The sequence below is a fragment of the Dendrobates tinctorius genome, unplaced genomic scaffold (genome assembly GCF_039654945.1).
Source record: "Dendrobates tinctorius isolate UK_male_01 unplaced genomic scaffold, ASM3965494v1 ptg000341l, whole genome shotgun sequence".
In the NCBI taxonomy this organism is placed as follows: domain Eukaryota; kingdom Metazoa; phylum Chordata; class Amphibia; order Anura; family Dendrobatidae; genus Dendrobates; species Dendrobates tinctorius.
In genome coordinates, this window is record NW_027362007.1 from 2,262,138 (window position 1) to 2,276,723 (window position 14,586).

The 14,586-nt window shown below is 41.4% G+C and overlaps 1 protein-coding gene across 1 annotated transcript in view; it reads left to right on the top strand.

Annotated features, from left to right (window-relative positions):
- Positions 1 to 14,586, top strand: part of LOC141074879 (EF-hand calcium-binding domain-containing protein 6-like) — an 87,555-nt gene that overhangs the window by 30,789 nt on the left and 42,180 nt on the right. Inside the window, exons 9-11 of the mRNA XM_073562188.1 lie at positions 4,268 to 4,375; positions 4,667 to 4,732; positions 8,105 to 8,215. Coding sequence (XP_073418289.1) covers positions 4,268 to 4,375; positions 4,667 to 4,732; positions 8,105 to 8,215 — 285 coding nt within the window. The remainder of the gene's footprint in view (positions 1 to 4,267; positions 4,376 to 4,666; positions 4,733 to 8,104; positions 8,216 to 14,586) is intronic.

The window sequence follows — 14,586 nt, forward strand, 5'->3', positions numbered from 1 at the left end:
TGATTCCCTGACTTGTCTCTGACCCTGAGTTTGCTTATTCCTTTGCTCCTGCACTACAGTCTAGGATTTGACCCGGCTTGTTTGACTATTCTGCTGCCACCTGTGGTAGTCTTGTTGCTGCACAGCAGGGCAGCTCTGTTAACCCCTTCATGACCAAGCCTATTTTGACCTTAATGACCAGGCCATTTTTTGCAATTCTGACCAGTGTCCCTTTATGAGGTAATAACTCAGGAACGCTTCAACGGATCCTATTGATTCTGAGATTGTTTTTTCGTGACATATTGGGCTTCATGTTAGTGGTAAATTTAGGTCGATAATTTTTGCGTTTATTTGTGAAAAAATTAGAAATTTGGCAAAAATTTTGCAATTTTCAAATTTTGAATTTTTATTCTGTTAAACCAGAGTTATGTGACACAAAATAGTTACTAAATAACATTTCCCACATGTCTACTTTTACATCAGCACAATTTTGGAAACAAAATATTTTTTTGTTAGGAAGTTATAAGGGTTAAAAGTTGACCAGCGATTTCTCATTTTTACAACAAAATTTACAAAACCATTTTTTTTTAGGGACCACGTCACATTTGAAGTAACTTTGAGGGGTCTATATGGCAGAAAATACCCAAAAGTGACACCATTCTAAAAACTGCACCCCTCAAGCTACTCAAAACTACATTCAAGAAGATTATTAACCCTTCAGGTGTTTCACCGGAACTAAAGCAATGTGGAAAGAAAAAATGGACATTTTAATTTTTCCAACAAAAATTTTCTTTTAGCCTCAGTTTTTTCATTTTCACATGGGCAACAGGATAAAATGGATCCTAAAATTTGTTGGGCAATTTCTCCTGAGTTCATCGATACCTCATATGTGGTCATAAACCACTGTTTGGGTGCACGGCAGGGCCCGGAAGGGAAGGAGCGCCATTTGACTTTTTGAATGGAAAATTAGCTCCAATCGTTATCGGACACCATGTCGCGTTTGGAGAGCCCCTGTGCACCTAAACTTTGGAGCTCCCCCACAAGTGACCCCATTTTGGAAACTAGACCCCCCAAGGAACTTATCTAGATGTGTAGTGAGCACTTTGAACCCCCAAGTGCTTCACAAAAGTTTATAACGCAGAGCATTGAAAATAAAAAATAATTTTTTTTTCCTCAAAAATGATTTTTTAGCACACTATTTTAATTTTCACAAGGCTAACAGGAGAAATTGGACCACAAAAGATGTTGTCCAGTTTGTCCTGAGTACGCTGGTACCCCATATGTGGGGGGAACCACTGTTTGGGCGCACGGCAGGGCTCAGAAGGGAAAGAGCGCCACGTGACATTTTGAAATGCAAATTACCGTACTTCTAATCATTAGCGGACACCATGTCGCGTTTGCAGAGCCCCTGTGTGCCTAAACTTTGGAGCTCCCCCACAAATGACCCCATTTTGGAAACTAGACCCCCTAAGGAACTTATCTAGATGTGTAGTGAGCACTTTGAACCCCCAAGGGCTTCACAGAAGTTTATAACGCAGAGCCGTGAAAATAAAAAAAATTTTTTTTTCTTCAAAAAATTATTTTTTAGTGCACAATTTTTTATTTTCACAAGGGTACCAGGATAAATTGGACCCCAAAAGTTGTTGTCCAGTTTGTCCTGAGTACGCTGGTACCCCATATGTGGGTGGGGACCACTGTTTGGGTACACGTCAGGGCTCGGAAGGTAAGTAGTGACATTATGAAATGCTGACTTTGATGGAATGGTCTGCGGGCATCATGTTACATTTGCAGAACCCCTGATGTACCTAAACTGTGGAACCCCCCACAAGTGACCCCATTTTGGAAACTAGACCCCCCCAAGGAACTTATCTAGATGTGTGGTGAGCACCTTGAACCCCCAAGCACTTCACAGAAGTTTATAACGCAGAGCCGTGAAAATAAAAAATATTTTTTTTTCCTCAAAAAAAAATGATTTTTAGCCAGCAAATTTTTTTTTCACAAGGGTAGCAGGAGAAATTAGTACCCAAAAGTTGTTGTCCAGTTTGTCCTGAGTACGCTGATACCCCATATATGGGGGGGAACTATTGCTTGGGCACACGTAAGGGCTCGGAATGGAAGTAGTGGCGTTTTGAAATGCAGACTTTGATAGAATGGTCTGCTGTTGTCGTTACGTTTGCAGAGCCCCTGATGTGCCTAAACAATAGAAACCTCCCACAAGTGACCCCATTTTGGAAACTAGACCCCCCAAGGAACTTATCTAGATGCCTGGTGAGCACTTTGAACCCCCAAGTGCTTCACGGAAGTTTATAACGCAGAGACGTAAAAATAAATAAAAAAATGTTTCCACAAAAATATTTTAGCCCCCAATTTTTTATTTTCCCAAGGTTACCAGGAGAAATTAGACCCCCAAAGTTGTTGTGCAATTTTTCCTGAGTACACTGATACCCCATATGTTGGGCTAAAACAATGTTTGGGCACACGTCGGGACTTGGAAGGGAGGGAGCACCGTTTGACTTTTTGAACGCAAAATTGGCTGGAATCAATGGTTGCACCATGTCGCGTTTGGAGACCCCCGTGATGTGCCTAAACAGTGGAAACCCCTCAATTCTAACTTCAACCCTAACCGCAACACATCCATAACCCTAACCCCAACACATCCCTAACGCTAACCATAACCCTAACCTCAACACATCCCTAACCCTAACCATAACGCTAACCCCAACACATCCCTAACCCTAACCCTAACCCCAACACATCCCTAACCCTAACCATAACCCTAACCCCAACACATCCCTAACCCTAACCCTAACCCCAACACATCCCTAACCCTAACCCTAACCCCAACACATCCCTAACGCTAACCATAACCCTAACCTCAACACATCCCTAACCCTAACCCTAACCCCAACACATCCCTAACCCTAACCCTAACCCCAACACATCCCTAACCCTAACCATAACCCTAACCCCAACACATCCCTAACCCTAACCCTAACCCCAACACATCCCTAACGCTAACCATAACCCTAACCTCAACACATCCCTAACCCTAACCCTAACCCCAACACATCCCTAACCCTAACCCTAACCCCAACACATCCCTAACCCTAACCATAACCCTAACCCCAACACATCCCTAACCCTAACCCTAACCCCAACACATCCCTAACGCTAACCATAACCCTAACCTCAACACATCCCTAACCCTAATTCCAACCCTAACCCTCGTTCCAACCCTACCCTAATGGAAAAATAGAAATAAAATCTTTATTTTATTAGTTGTTCCTGCCTATGGGGGTGATAATCGGGGGGTTTATTTACTTTTCATTCTATTTTGATCACTGTGAGAATTTATCACAGTGATCAAAATGAATGAAAGGAAATTGCAGCAGACGGGTGCACTGCGCATGCGCCCGCCATTTTCCAATATGGCGGCGCCCATGGTCCGGGACTGCGGGACATCGGGAGCCATAGCGGCACTCGGTGAGTACCAGGGGGTGGGAGGAGGGGCGGGGGAGCGGAGGGAAGGCGGGGGGGCAGATGATGACAGCGGTGGCACATCGCCGCTGTCATTCAGTGGCGGGGGGCAGATCGCCCCCGTTAACCGGTGGAGGGGGGGTCGGATCGGTGCCACCAGCCATGTCCGATGCTACAGCAGCGTCGGACATGGCTGGATTGTAATATTTCATCAATTTTCATTGATGAAATATTACTATTGCTCTGATTGGCTGTTAAAGTGAAACAGCCAATCAGAGCGATCGTAGCCACGTGGGGGCGAAGCCACGCCCCCCATCGTGAAGTACAAAGCCCCCTGTATCTGCGGGTCGGGTGACCTAGGTCACCCGACCCGCAGGGGGGCTTTGAAGTCACTGGTCGTAAAGGGGTTAAGGTGGAGTCCTGCTTCCACTCTACTGCCATCTTGTGGAGTCTGCCCCTTCCTGCATTGCAGCGGCATGGTAATATATGTGCTTTTTCAGATACTTTGTTACACCATGCCTGATGAAGAGAACTAAGAAATCTCGAATGCTTGCTTTGTAACATCATTTATTTTATTTTTCTTAGCTATTAAAAGCTATCATAACTACAAGATTATTATTTTGTTTTCTTCCCACTGAGAGCAATCTTTTTTCAACTCGCTAAGGCCGGAACAAAACCTTTTTTTTCTATCAACTACATAAGACATTATGTAACAGAATAACATTAATATGACGACTGTATTGATAAGAACCCAATACTCCTGACTACAGATATTCTAATAACTTGTTTTCTAATCTTCTGTTTCATCCAGGACCAGAAACGGAGAATCGTCACGCTCCCTGTCCGCAGCCGGCGTGGCACAACAACAACTCTTACATTTATTCCACACGGATTTTAACTCTCTCCTCTCTGAATTTAGGTGAGAGTTATGTACTGGGGTGCCAACAGTCATATATATTAACATACACTGTCCTAGCAGAAATGTACCACCTTCAATATTGTTGGACCGGGTGGTCAAGGCTGTGGAGCAGTTGCTCGATTTGCCCATATTGTAACTCAGCCTCATGACACTCGTCAAATCCATTGATGGAGCGCAACCGGTTGATGGTTCTGATCATTGGTGAAACCAGAACAAAAATGTCCTCAGAATATAAATGACTCACCACAAAAGCTGCAAATGACTAACATCAAACGTCTTCTGCATTTACAGAAAAGCAGATAAAAATAACCTACAGGTTGTCAGCCACAAAGATTTCAGAGCAATCATGGAAAAAAGGTAAATTTACGTGCAGCAAATACACCAAGAGATCATAAGATAATATAATGTTTTCTATCTAATATTAAGGACATAATACAACTACTATAATACTGCCCCTATATACAAGAATATAACTACTATAATACTGCCCCTATATACAAGAATATAACTACAATAATACTGCCCCTATATACAAGAATATAACTACAATAATACTGCCCCCTATGTAGAAGAATATAACTACTATAATACTGCTCCTATGTACAAGAATATAACTACTATAATACTGCCCCCTATATACAAGAATATAACTACTGTAATACTGCCCCTATATACAAGAATATAACTACAATAATACTGCCCCCTATGTAGAAGAATATAACTACTATAATACTGCTCCTATGTACAAGAATATAACTACTATAATACTGCCCCCTATGTACAAGAATATAACTACTATAATACTGCCCCTATGTACAAGAATATAACTACTATAATACTGCCCCCTATGTACAAGAATATAACTACTATAATACTGCCCCTATGTGCAAGAATATAACTACTATAATACTGCTCCTATGTACAAGAATATAACTACTATAATACTGCCCCTATATACAAGAGTATAACTACTATAATACTGCCCCTATATACAAGAATATAACTACAATAATACTGCCCCCTATGTAGAAGAATATAACTACTATAATACTGCTCCTATGTACAAGAATATAACTACTATAATACTGCCCCTATGTACAAGAATATAACTACTATAATACTGCCCCCTATGTACAAGAATATAACTACTATAATACTGCTCCTATGTACAAGAATATAACTACTATAATACTGCCCCTATGTACAAGAATATAACTACTATAATACTGCCCCCTATGTACAAGAATATAACTACTATAATACTGCTCCTATGTACAAGAATATAACTACTATAATACTGCCCCTATGTACAAGAATATAACTACTATAATACTGTCCCCTATATACAAGAATATAACTACTATAATACTGCCCCCTATGTACAAGAATATAACTACTATAATACTGCCCCTATATACAAGAATATAACTACTATAATACTGCTCCTATGTACAAGAATATAACTACTATAATACTGCTCCAATGTACAAGAATATAACTACTATAATACTGCTCCAATGTACAAGAATATATCTACTATAATACTGCCCCCTATGTAGAAGAATATAACTACTATAATACTGCCCCCTATGTACAAGAATATAACTACTATAATACTGCCCCTATGTACAAGAATATAACTACTATAATACTGCCCCCTATGTACAAGAATATAACTACTATAATACTGCTCCTATGTACAAGAATATAACTACTATAATACTGCCCCTATGTACAAGAATATAACTACTATAATACTGCCCCCTATGTACAAGAATATAACTACTATAATACTGCTCCTATGTACAAGAATATAACTACTATAATACTGCCCCTATGTACAAGAATATAACTACTATAATACTGTCCCCTATATACAAGAATATAACTACTATAATACTGCCCCCTATGTACAAGAATATAACTACTATAATACTGCCCCTATATACAAGAATATAACTACTATAATACTGCCCCTATATACAAGAATATAACTACTATAATACTGTCCCCTATATACAAGAATATAACTACTATAATACTGCTCCTATATACAAGAATATAACTACTATAATACTGCCTCTATGTACAAGAATATAACTACTATAATACTGCCCCCTATGTACAAGAATATAACTACTATAATACTGCCCCCTATGTACAAGAATATAACTACTATAATACTGCCCCTATGTACAAGAATATAACTACTATAATACTGTTCCTATGTACAAGAATATAACTACTATAATACTGCCCCTATGTACAAGAATATAACTACTATAATACTGTTCCTATGTACAAGAATATAACTACTATAATACTGCCCCTATGTACAAGAATATAACTACTATAATACTGTTCCTATGTACAAGAATATAACTACTATAATACTGCCCCTATGTACAAGAATATAACTACTATAATACTGCCCCTATGTACAAGAATATAACTACTATAGTACTGCTCCTATGTACAAGAATATAACTACTATAATACTGCCCCTATGTACAAGAATATAACTACTATAATACTGCTCCTATGTACAAGAATATAACTACTATAATACTGCCCCTATGTACAAGAATATAACTACTATAATACTGCTCCTATGTACAAGAATATAACTACTATAATACTGTTCCTATGTACAAGAATATAACAACTATAATACTGCCCCTATGTACAAGAATATAACTACTATAATACTGCCCCTATGTACAAGAATATAACTACTATAGTACTGCTCCTATGTACAAGAATATAACTACTATAATACTGCCCCCTATGTACAAGAATATAACTACTATAATACTGCTCCTATGTACAAGAATATAACTACTATAATACTGTTCCTATGTACAAGAATATAACTACTATAATACTGCCCCTATGTACAAGAATATAACTACTATAATACTGCCCCTATGTACAAGAATATAACTACTATAATACTGCCCCCTATGTACAAGAATATAACTACTATAATACTGCTGCTATGTACATGAATATAACTACTATAATACTGCTACTATATACAAGAATATAACTACTATAATATTGCCCCTATGTACAAGAATATAACTACTATAATACTGCTCCTATATACAAGAATATAACTACTATAATACTGCCCCTATGTACAAGAATATAACTACTATAATACTGCCCCTATATACAAGAATATAACTACTATAATACTGCTCCTATATACAAGAATATAACTACTATAATACTGCTCCTATGTACAAGAATATAACTACTATAATACTGCCCCTATGTACAAGAATATAACTACTATAATACTGCCCCTATGTACAAGAATATAACTACTATAATACTGCTCCCTATATACAAGAATATAACTACTATAATACTGCTCCTATATACAAGAATATAACTACTATAATACTGCCCCTATGTATAAGAATATAACTACTATAATACTGCCCCTATGTACAAGAATATAACTACTATAATACTGCCCCCTATGTACAAGAATATAACTACTATAATACTGCCCCTATGTACAAGAATATAACTACTATAATACTGCCCCTATGTATAAGAATATAACTACTATAATACTGCCCCTATGTATAAGAATATAACTACTATAATACTGCCCCCTATGTACAAGAATATAACTACTATAATACTGCCCCTATGTACAAGAATATAACTATTATGTAGCTGCATATAACGGATGATCTCTCTCATTATCTGTAGGTTTTCTATAAAGGTAGCAGATGAGGAATTTGCCTATTTGATGGAGAAGTTTCCCGTGAATCATCTTGGAGATATCAGATATTTGGAGTTTATGGCCAAGTTCGATAGCAGGTAAAAATGAAAGCAATTAGTGAGATTAGTGATTGCTGTCGGTGGAAGATAAAACTCTTTTATTCAATAAGAAACATTTGTTGCTGGATGCAATGTGACTATTGTCATTAGTATGACTCTGGGCAGATGGAGAATCTGATTACATATCTGTGGACTTCCTAGCTATTAATGGACGATCTGCCCTCTAGTGGTCAAATGGTTAATTGCATTTATTATTGATATTCTTGCCATCATCCATTTGTCCAGAACTTCTGATCTTTTGGAATTTCTTTTCTAACAGAGCAACAAAATGTCCAATATGGTTTGATACTTTGATTGCTTTTTGTTTGTGGTTTGCCTTATTCTTTGGTCACATTCAAGGCTGCATTTCCTATTGATTCACTATGGAGGATGTGATGTTTCCAGACTGCCGGTCATTGGCCATTGCAGCAGAGCGCTCACTATAGAGCTGTAATTAAAACCAAAGGCATGAAGAAAATAAATGGAGGGAGTAGCTTTCAGAATAGTAGTGCCGACAGGAAAAAAACTAAATTCCACTAGTAGAAAAACTTTTGGCACAAAATAGGATTTGATTGCAAAAAACGTGTATTTATTGATTCAGTGTATAACAGAACCCAACGTTTTGGCCAAATTCCGGCCTTTATCAAGGTCTAAACAAAAGCACCGAAATATTCATATAATATAGCAGACGTGTGTAATCCAATATGAAGGACACAGAATTGACATATAATTACCATTAGCATATAATACAGGCTGGGCCATCTGTATGGATACACCTAAATACAATGGGAATGCAGGTGATAAAGTGGATTGGCCGTCGTGAGCCAGTTGATTGGCCACCAAGGTCTCCCGATCTGACCCCCTTAGACATTTATCTTTGGGGTCATCTGAAGGCAATTGTCTATGCTGTGAAGATATGAGATGTGCAGCATCTGAAACAACGGATACTGGAAGCCTGTGCTAGCATTTCTCCGGCGGTTTTGCTATCAGTGTCAAGAGCGGGAGAAGAGCGCTGCATTGACAATCCAACACAATGGGCAGCACTGTGAACACATTTTATAAGTGGTCATAAACTTGTAAATAACTCATGAAAGAATAAAGTTATGTGAAAACCAAGCACACCATTGTTTTTCTTGTGAAATTCTCAATAAGTTTGATGTGTCACATGACCCTCTTCACGTTGAAAAAAATAAAGTTGGATCCAAAACGGCCGACTTCATAATGACCGACATGGTCACCACCCATCTTGAAAAGTTTCCCCCCTCCCATATACTAATGTGCCACAAACAGGGAGTAGAGATCACCAACCATTCCCATATTATGTAGGTGTATCCATATAAATGGCCTACCCTGTATAATAAACAATAAATGAAAAAGTAGGGTTTCCTTATTGCCAAGTGAATCACACGGCTGAAAAACAATAAATGACTGTATTACCCCAGTAACAACCTGACATGTCGCATATGTATGATAATAACATGAATGAAATGTTCTGACATTATGTAAGGGGGACGACCAGACCGCAGGTACCTGGTTACCGATCTGGAACTGTTAAGGCTGTGTAGGAATGGGGCCAGGAGTGTAGCCATGGCCGAGGACACCCGTGGCTTGGTGTCCTGGCCTTTTCCCACAGATATGTATTCCGCACCTGTCTGCATACCTTGTGCTTCATCTGGGACGCCATCAGGGATACCACAGTGGTTCTGTCACGTGCCCCGTCCTGGGTGACACGGCCAGCAGGCCGGTAACTGATACAACAGGACGCGGCACGTGTAATTGTCCTATGTGACGCGGCCCGCAGGCCGGTAACTGATAAACAGGACGTGGCACGTGTAATTGTCCTATGTGATGCGTCTCGCAGGCCGGTAACTAATACAATAAGACAAGGGAATAGGGAAAACCTGGGTAACAATAACAATGGTGGCCCTGCGATAGGGAACGGGGAAGTGGAGACCTCCTGCACTCCCCTGAGTCAGTGTCTCTACACTCCTAACGTTCCCTAGGCCGGTTCCGCACCGGGCGCCGATCAGGAACCTAAAAACCCTGACTCGCCCTGCACCTAAACCCTCGCTAGGGAATTGGTCGGTGCGGAAACTAATTCCACCATTGCACTAAACACATAAGGAAAAGTGACAAAACAGGGGAACACCACTTGGCTTTGCTCTGTTGCTTACACTCCCAGCAACAGAGCCCACCACCTGCGTCCATCTTTTCCTCCACCGAGTCCAACATCTGGGTGCACTGTCCAGCAACAGAGTCCAGCACCTGAGTGCAGCTTCAGCAAAAGAGTCCAGCAACTGAGTGCAGCTCTACACCATAGCTGCCACTCCACCAAGCTTTGCAAGAATTCTTCACTGACACCATAGCTGTCACTCCACCATACTTTCCATGAACTCCTCGGTGACACCATAGTTGCTACTCTAGCACTCTGACTGGGCTGCCCGTGACTCTCCTTCAGCTCCATTCTTTACCCAGGTTTGCTTGCAAATGAGGAACTATCACCAACAGTGATTAACACACCTGATACCCTCTTAGAGCAATCACACCTGTTACATAATCACGTGCACAAACTAAGGTAACCAGAGTGCAATGACCCTAATGGCCACCGGGGGGGAAACTACAACTAAAATCACCATAGTGCAATGACCCTAATGGCCACCGGGGGCAAAACAACCTTTGGCACACAGCCAAAGAAAAAAAAAAAAGGTTACTTTGTGCATTTAATCTGTCAGATCCAACCTGGATCATGACAGGTTCCAGGAGCTCGGTTTTGCATACGGTCGCTGAATAATGGAGGCAGAAATGGTGGTCAATGCAGAACTTTCAATTTTACTGTTTCCTTCAGTCAAGGCAGGCACATTACAAGACATGCAGCATTCTTCCTGTACTTTCCCTACTACTACCTCCTGCCCGACCTCACGTACATTCCGGGGTAGTAGCGCCTTAGGCGATACCGCAGTATCACGTCTGTACATTCTCACCACGTAGGGTAGACGGCCGGTCTGTTTCACCCAGATCTTGCCTCAGCCCCTGTAATGAACTACCACATCGTAAACGCCTGCGCCCTGCACATCTCTTCATCTGGCTGTTCCAGCTATAGTCTGCTATTCAGCTGCAGCGCCTTCTGTTTTTCTTGTTGCCCTGTACCCGGCTGCCTTTCCTGAGTTTCTGTTACCACTTTTCAACGTTTCGTAGCTGCTGTGCAGTCCTGGGCTTAGAGCCCCTGTGGACACTATGGGCGTGTCCGCCCTTCTGCCTCACTTCCTACACTCATCACTATCTTATTCCACAGCAGCTCCTCCTATGTGATTTATCCCTAAGCTAACTCTATCCACTAACTGTAACTTGTGTGTGCTAGGATGCCCCCCCATCTAGTGGCCATCCTAAACACTGCACTCTCCCTATCTAACACAGAAATATATATATATCTATACATCACACCTTACATATTGGTAATACACTCTCTTGTGTAGCAGTACCAAGGTGTCAAGGTGATAGTACACATACAGTGGGGAAAAAAAGTATTTAGCCAGTCAGCAATAGTGCAAGTTCCACCACTTAAAAAGATGAGAAGCGTCTGTAATTTACATCATAGGTAGACCTCAACTATGGGAGACAAACTGAGAAAAAAAAATCCAGAAAATCACATTGTCTGTTTTTTTTTTCATTTTATTTGCATATTATGGTGGAAAATAAGTATTTGGTCAGAAACAAAATTTCATCTCAATACTTTGTGATATATCCTTTGTTGGCAATGACAGAGGTCAAACGTTTTCTGTAAGTCTTCACAAGGTTGCCACACACTGTTGTTGGTATGTTGGCCCATTCCTCCATGCAGATCTCCTCTAGAGCAGTGATGTTTTTGGCTTTTCGCTTGGCAACACGGACTTTCAACTCCCTCCAAAGGTTTTCTATAGGGTTGAGATCTGGAGACTGGCTAGGCCACTCCAGGACCTTGAAATGCTTCTTACGAAGCCACTCCTTCGTTGCCCTGGCGGTGTGCTTTGGATCATTGTCATGTTGAAAGACCCAGCCACGTTTCATCTTCAATGCCCTTGCTGATCATAGAATCATAGAATCGTAGAGTTGGAAGGGACCTCCTGGGCCATCTGGTCCAACCCCCTGCTCAAAGCAGGATTCGCTAAATCATCCCAGTCAGATGTCTGTCCAGCCTCTGTTTGAAGACTTCCATTGAAGGAGAACTCACCACTTCTCGTGGCAGCCTGTTCCACTCATTGATCACTCTAACTGTCAAAAAGTTTTTTCTAATATCTAATCTGTGTCTCCTCCCATTCAGTTTCATCCCATTGCTTCTAGTCTTTCCTTGTGCAAATGAGAATAAAGTTGATCCTTCTACAATGTGACAGCCCTTTAGATATTTGTAGACAGCTATTAAGTCTCCTCTCAGTCTTCTCTTTTGCAAACTAAACATTCCCAAATCCTGCAACCTTTCCTCATAAGACAGGGTTTGCAGACCGGTCACCATTCTGGTCGCTCTTTTCTGAACTTGCTCCAGTTTGTTGATGTCTTTTTTAAAATGTGGTGCCCAAAACTGGACACAATATTCCAGATGAGGTCTGACCAAAGAGGAGTAGAGGGAAATAATGACTTCACATGATCTAGACTGTATGCTTCTGTTAATACATCCTAGAATTGCATTTGCCTTTTTTGCTGCTGGACCTTTGATGGAAGGAGGTTTGCACTCAAAATCTCACGATACATGGCCCCATTCATTCTTTCATGTACCCGGATCAGTCGTCCTGGCCCCTTTGCAGAGAAACAGCCCCAAAGCATGATGTTTCCACCACCATGCTTTACAGTAGGTATGGTGTTTGATGGATGCAACTCAGTATTCTTTTTCCTCCAAACACGACAAGTTGTGTTTCTACCAAACAGTTCCAGTTTGGTTTCATCAGACCATAGGACATTCTCCCAAAACTCCTCTGGATCATCCAAATGCTCTCTAGCAAACTTCAGACGGGCCCGGACATGTACAGGCTTAAGCAGTGGGACACATCTGGCACTGCAGGATCTGAGTCCATGGTGGCGTAGTGTGTTACTTGTGGTAGGCCTTGTTACATTGGTCCCAGCTCTCTGCAGTTCATTCACTAGGTCCCCCCGCGTGGTTCTGGGATTTTTGCTCACCGTTCTTGTGATCATTCTGACCCCACGGGGTGGGATTTTGCGTGGAGCACCAGATCGAGGTAGATTATCAGTGGTCTTGTATGTCTTCCATTTTCTAATTATTGCTCCCACAGTTGATTTCTTCACTCCAAGCTGGTTGGCTATTGCAGATTCAGTCTTCCCAGCCTGGTGCAGGGCTACAATTTTGTTTCTGGTGTCCTTTGACAGCTCTTTGGTCTTCACCATAGTGGAGTTTGGAGTCAGACTGTTTGAGGGTGTGCACAGGTGTCTTTTTATACTGATAACAAGTTTAAACAGGTGCCATTACTACAGGTAATGAGTGGAGGAAAGAGGAGACTCTTAAAGAAGAAGTTACAGGTCTGTGAGAGCCAGAAATCTTGATTGCTAGTTTCTGACCAAATACTTATTTTCCACCATAATATGCAAATAAAATTAAAAAAAAACAGACAATGTGATTTTCTGGATTTTTTTTTCTCAGTTTGTCTCCCATAGTTGAGGTCTACCTATGATGTAAATTACAGACGCCTCTCATCTTTTTAAGTGGTGGAACTTGCACTATTGCTGACTGACTAAATACTTTTTTTCCCCACTGTATACGTGTAGCATTACTGACAGTCGCAAAAGCAATTTACAATACACGGGAAACACAGATGAATATGTACAATGCAGGAGGTATCGGAACGATGGACACTGGCAACACAGCCCATCCCCCTACAGCTGCATCCCTTGTTTCAGGGGGGAAGCAATAGCAAGCAGGACCTTCCTCCTGACCAAGGGGACAGGGAGATAAAGGGAGAAAGTGCGCGCAGCAGAGCAGTTTGGCACAAACCCAGGGCAGCACGCAGAGAGGTGAGCGGTGCGCTCTGCTTCCCCTTCCCCCACCGAGTACTGGCATTGCGGAAGCCCCCATCTACTGTAAAGGGACTGCACCAGAGAAAGAGAGAAGCCGGGAGTGCTGCAGCAATCTAGAGAGAGAGGGACTGCTGCGCTCAGGGAAGCCGCGTGTTCAGCAGCCGGAGAGAGAAGTGCTCCGTCCTGGGAGCACCCGCCACGCACAGATCCGCGTCCATCGTCTCCTGCCACCAGCCATGGGGACCAGAGAGAAGGAGACGTAGAGTGTGAGCCCGGTGACTACCAGAGAACAAGGCGCCGTACGGTCCGCGACACCTGTGCATTGACGTTGCCGGAGAATATTTGCCCAGACGCTTGCGCCCTGACTTCACCAG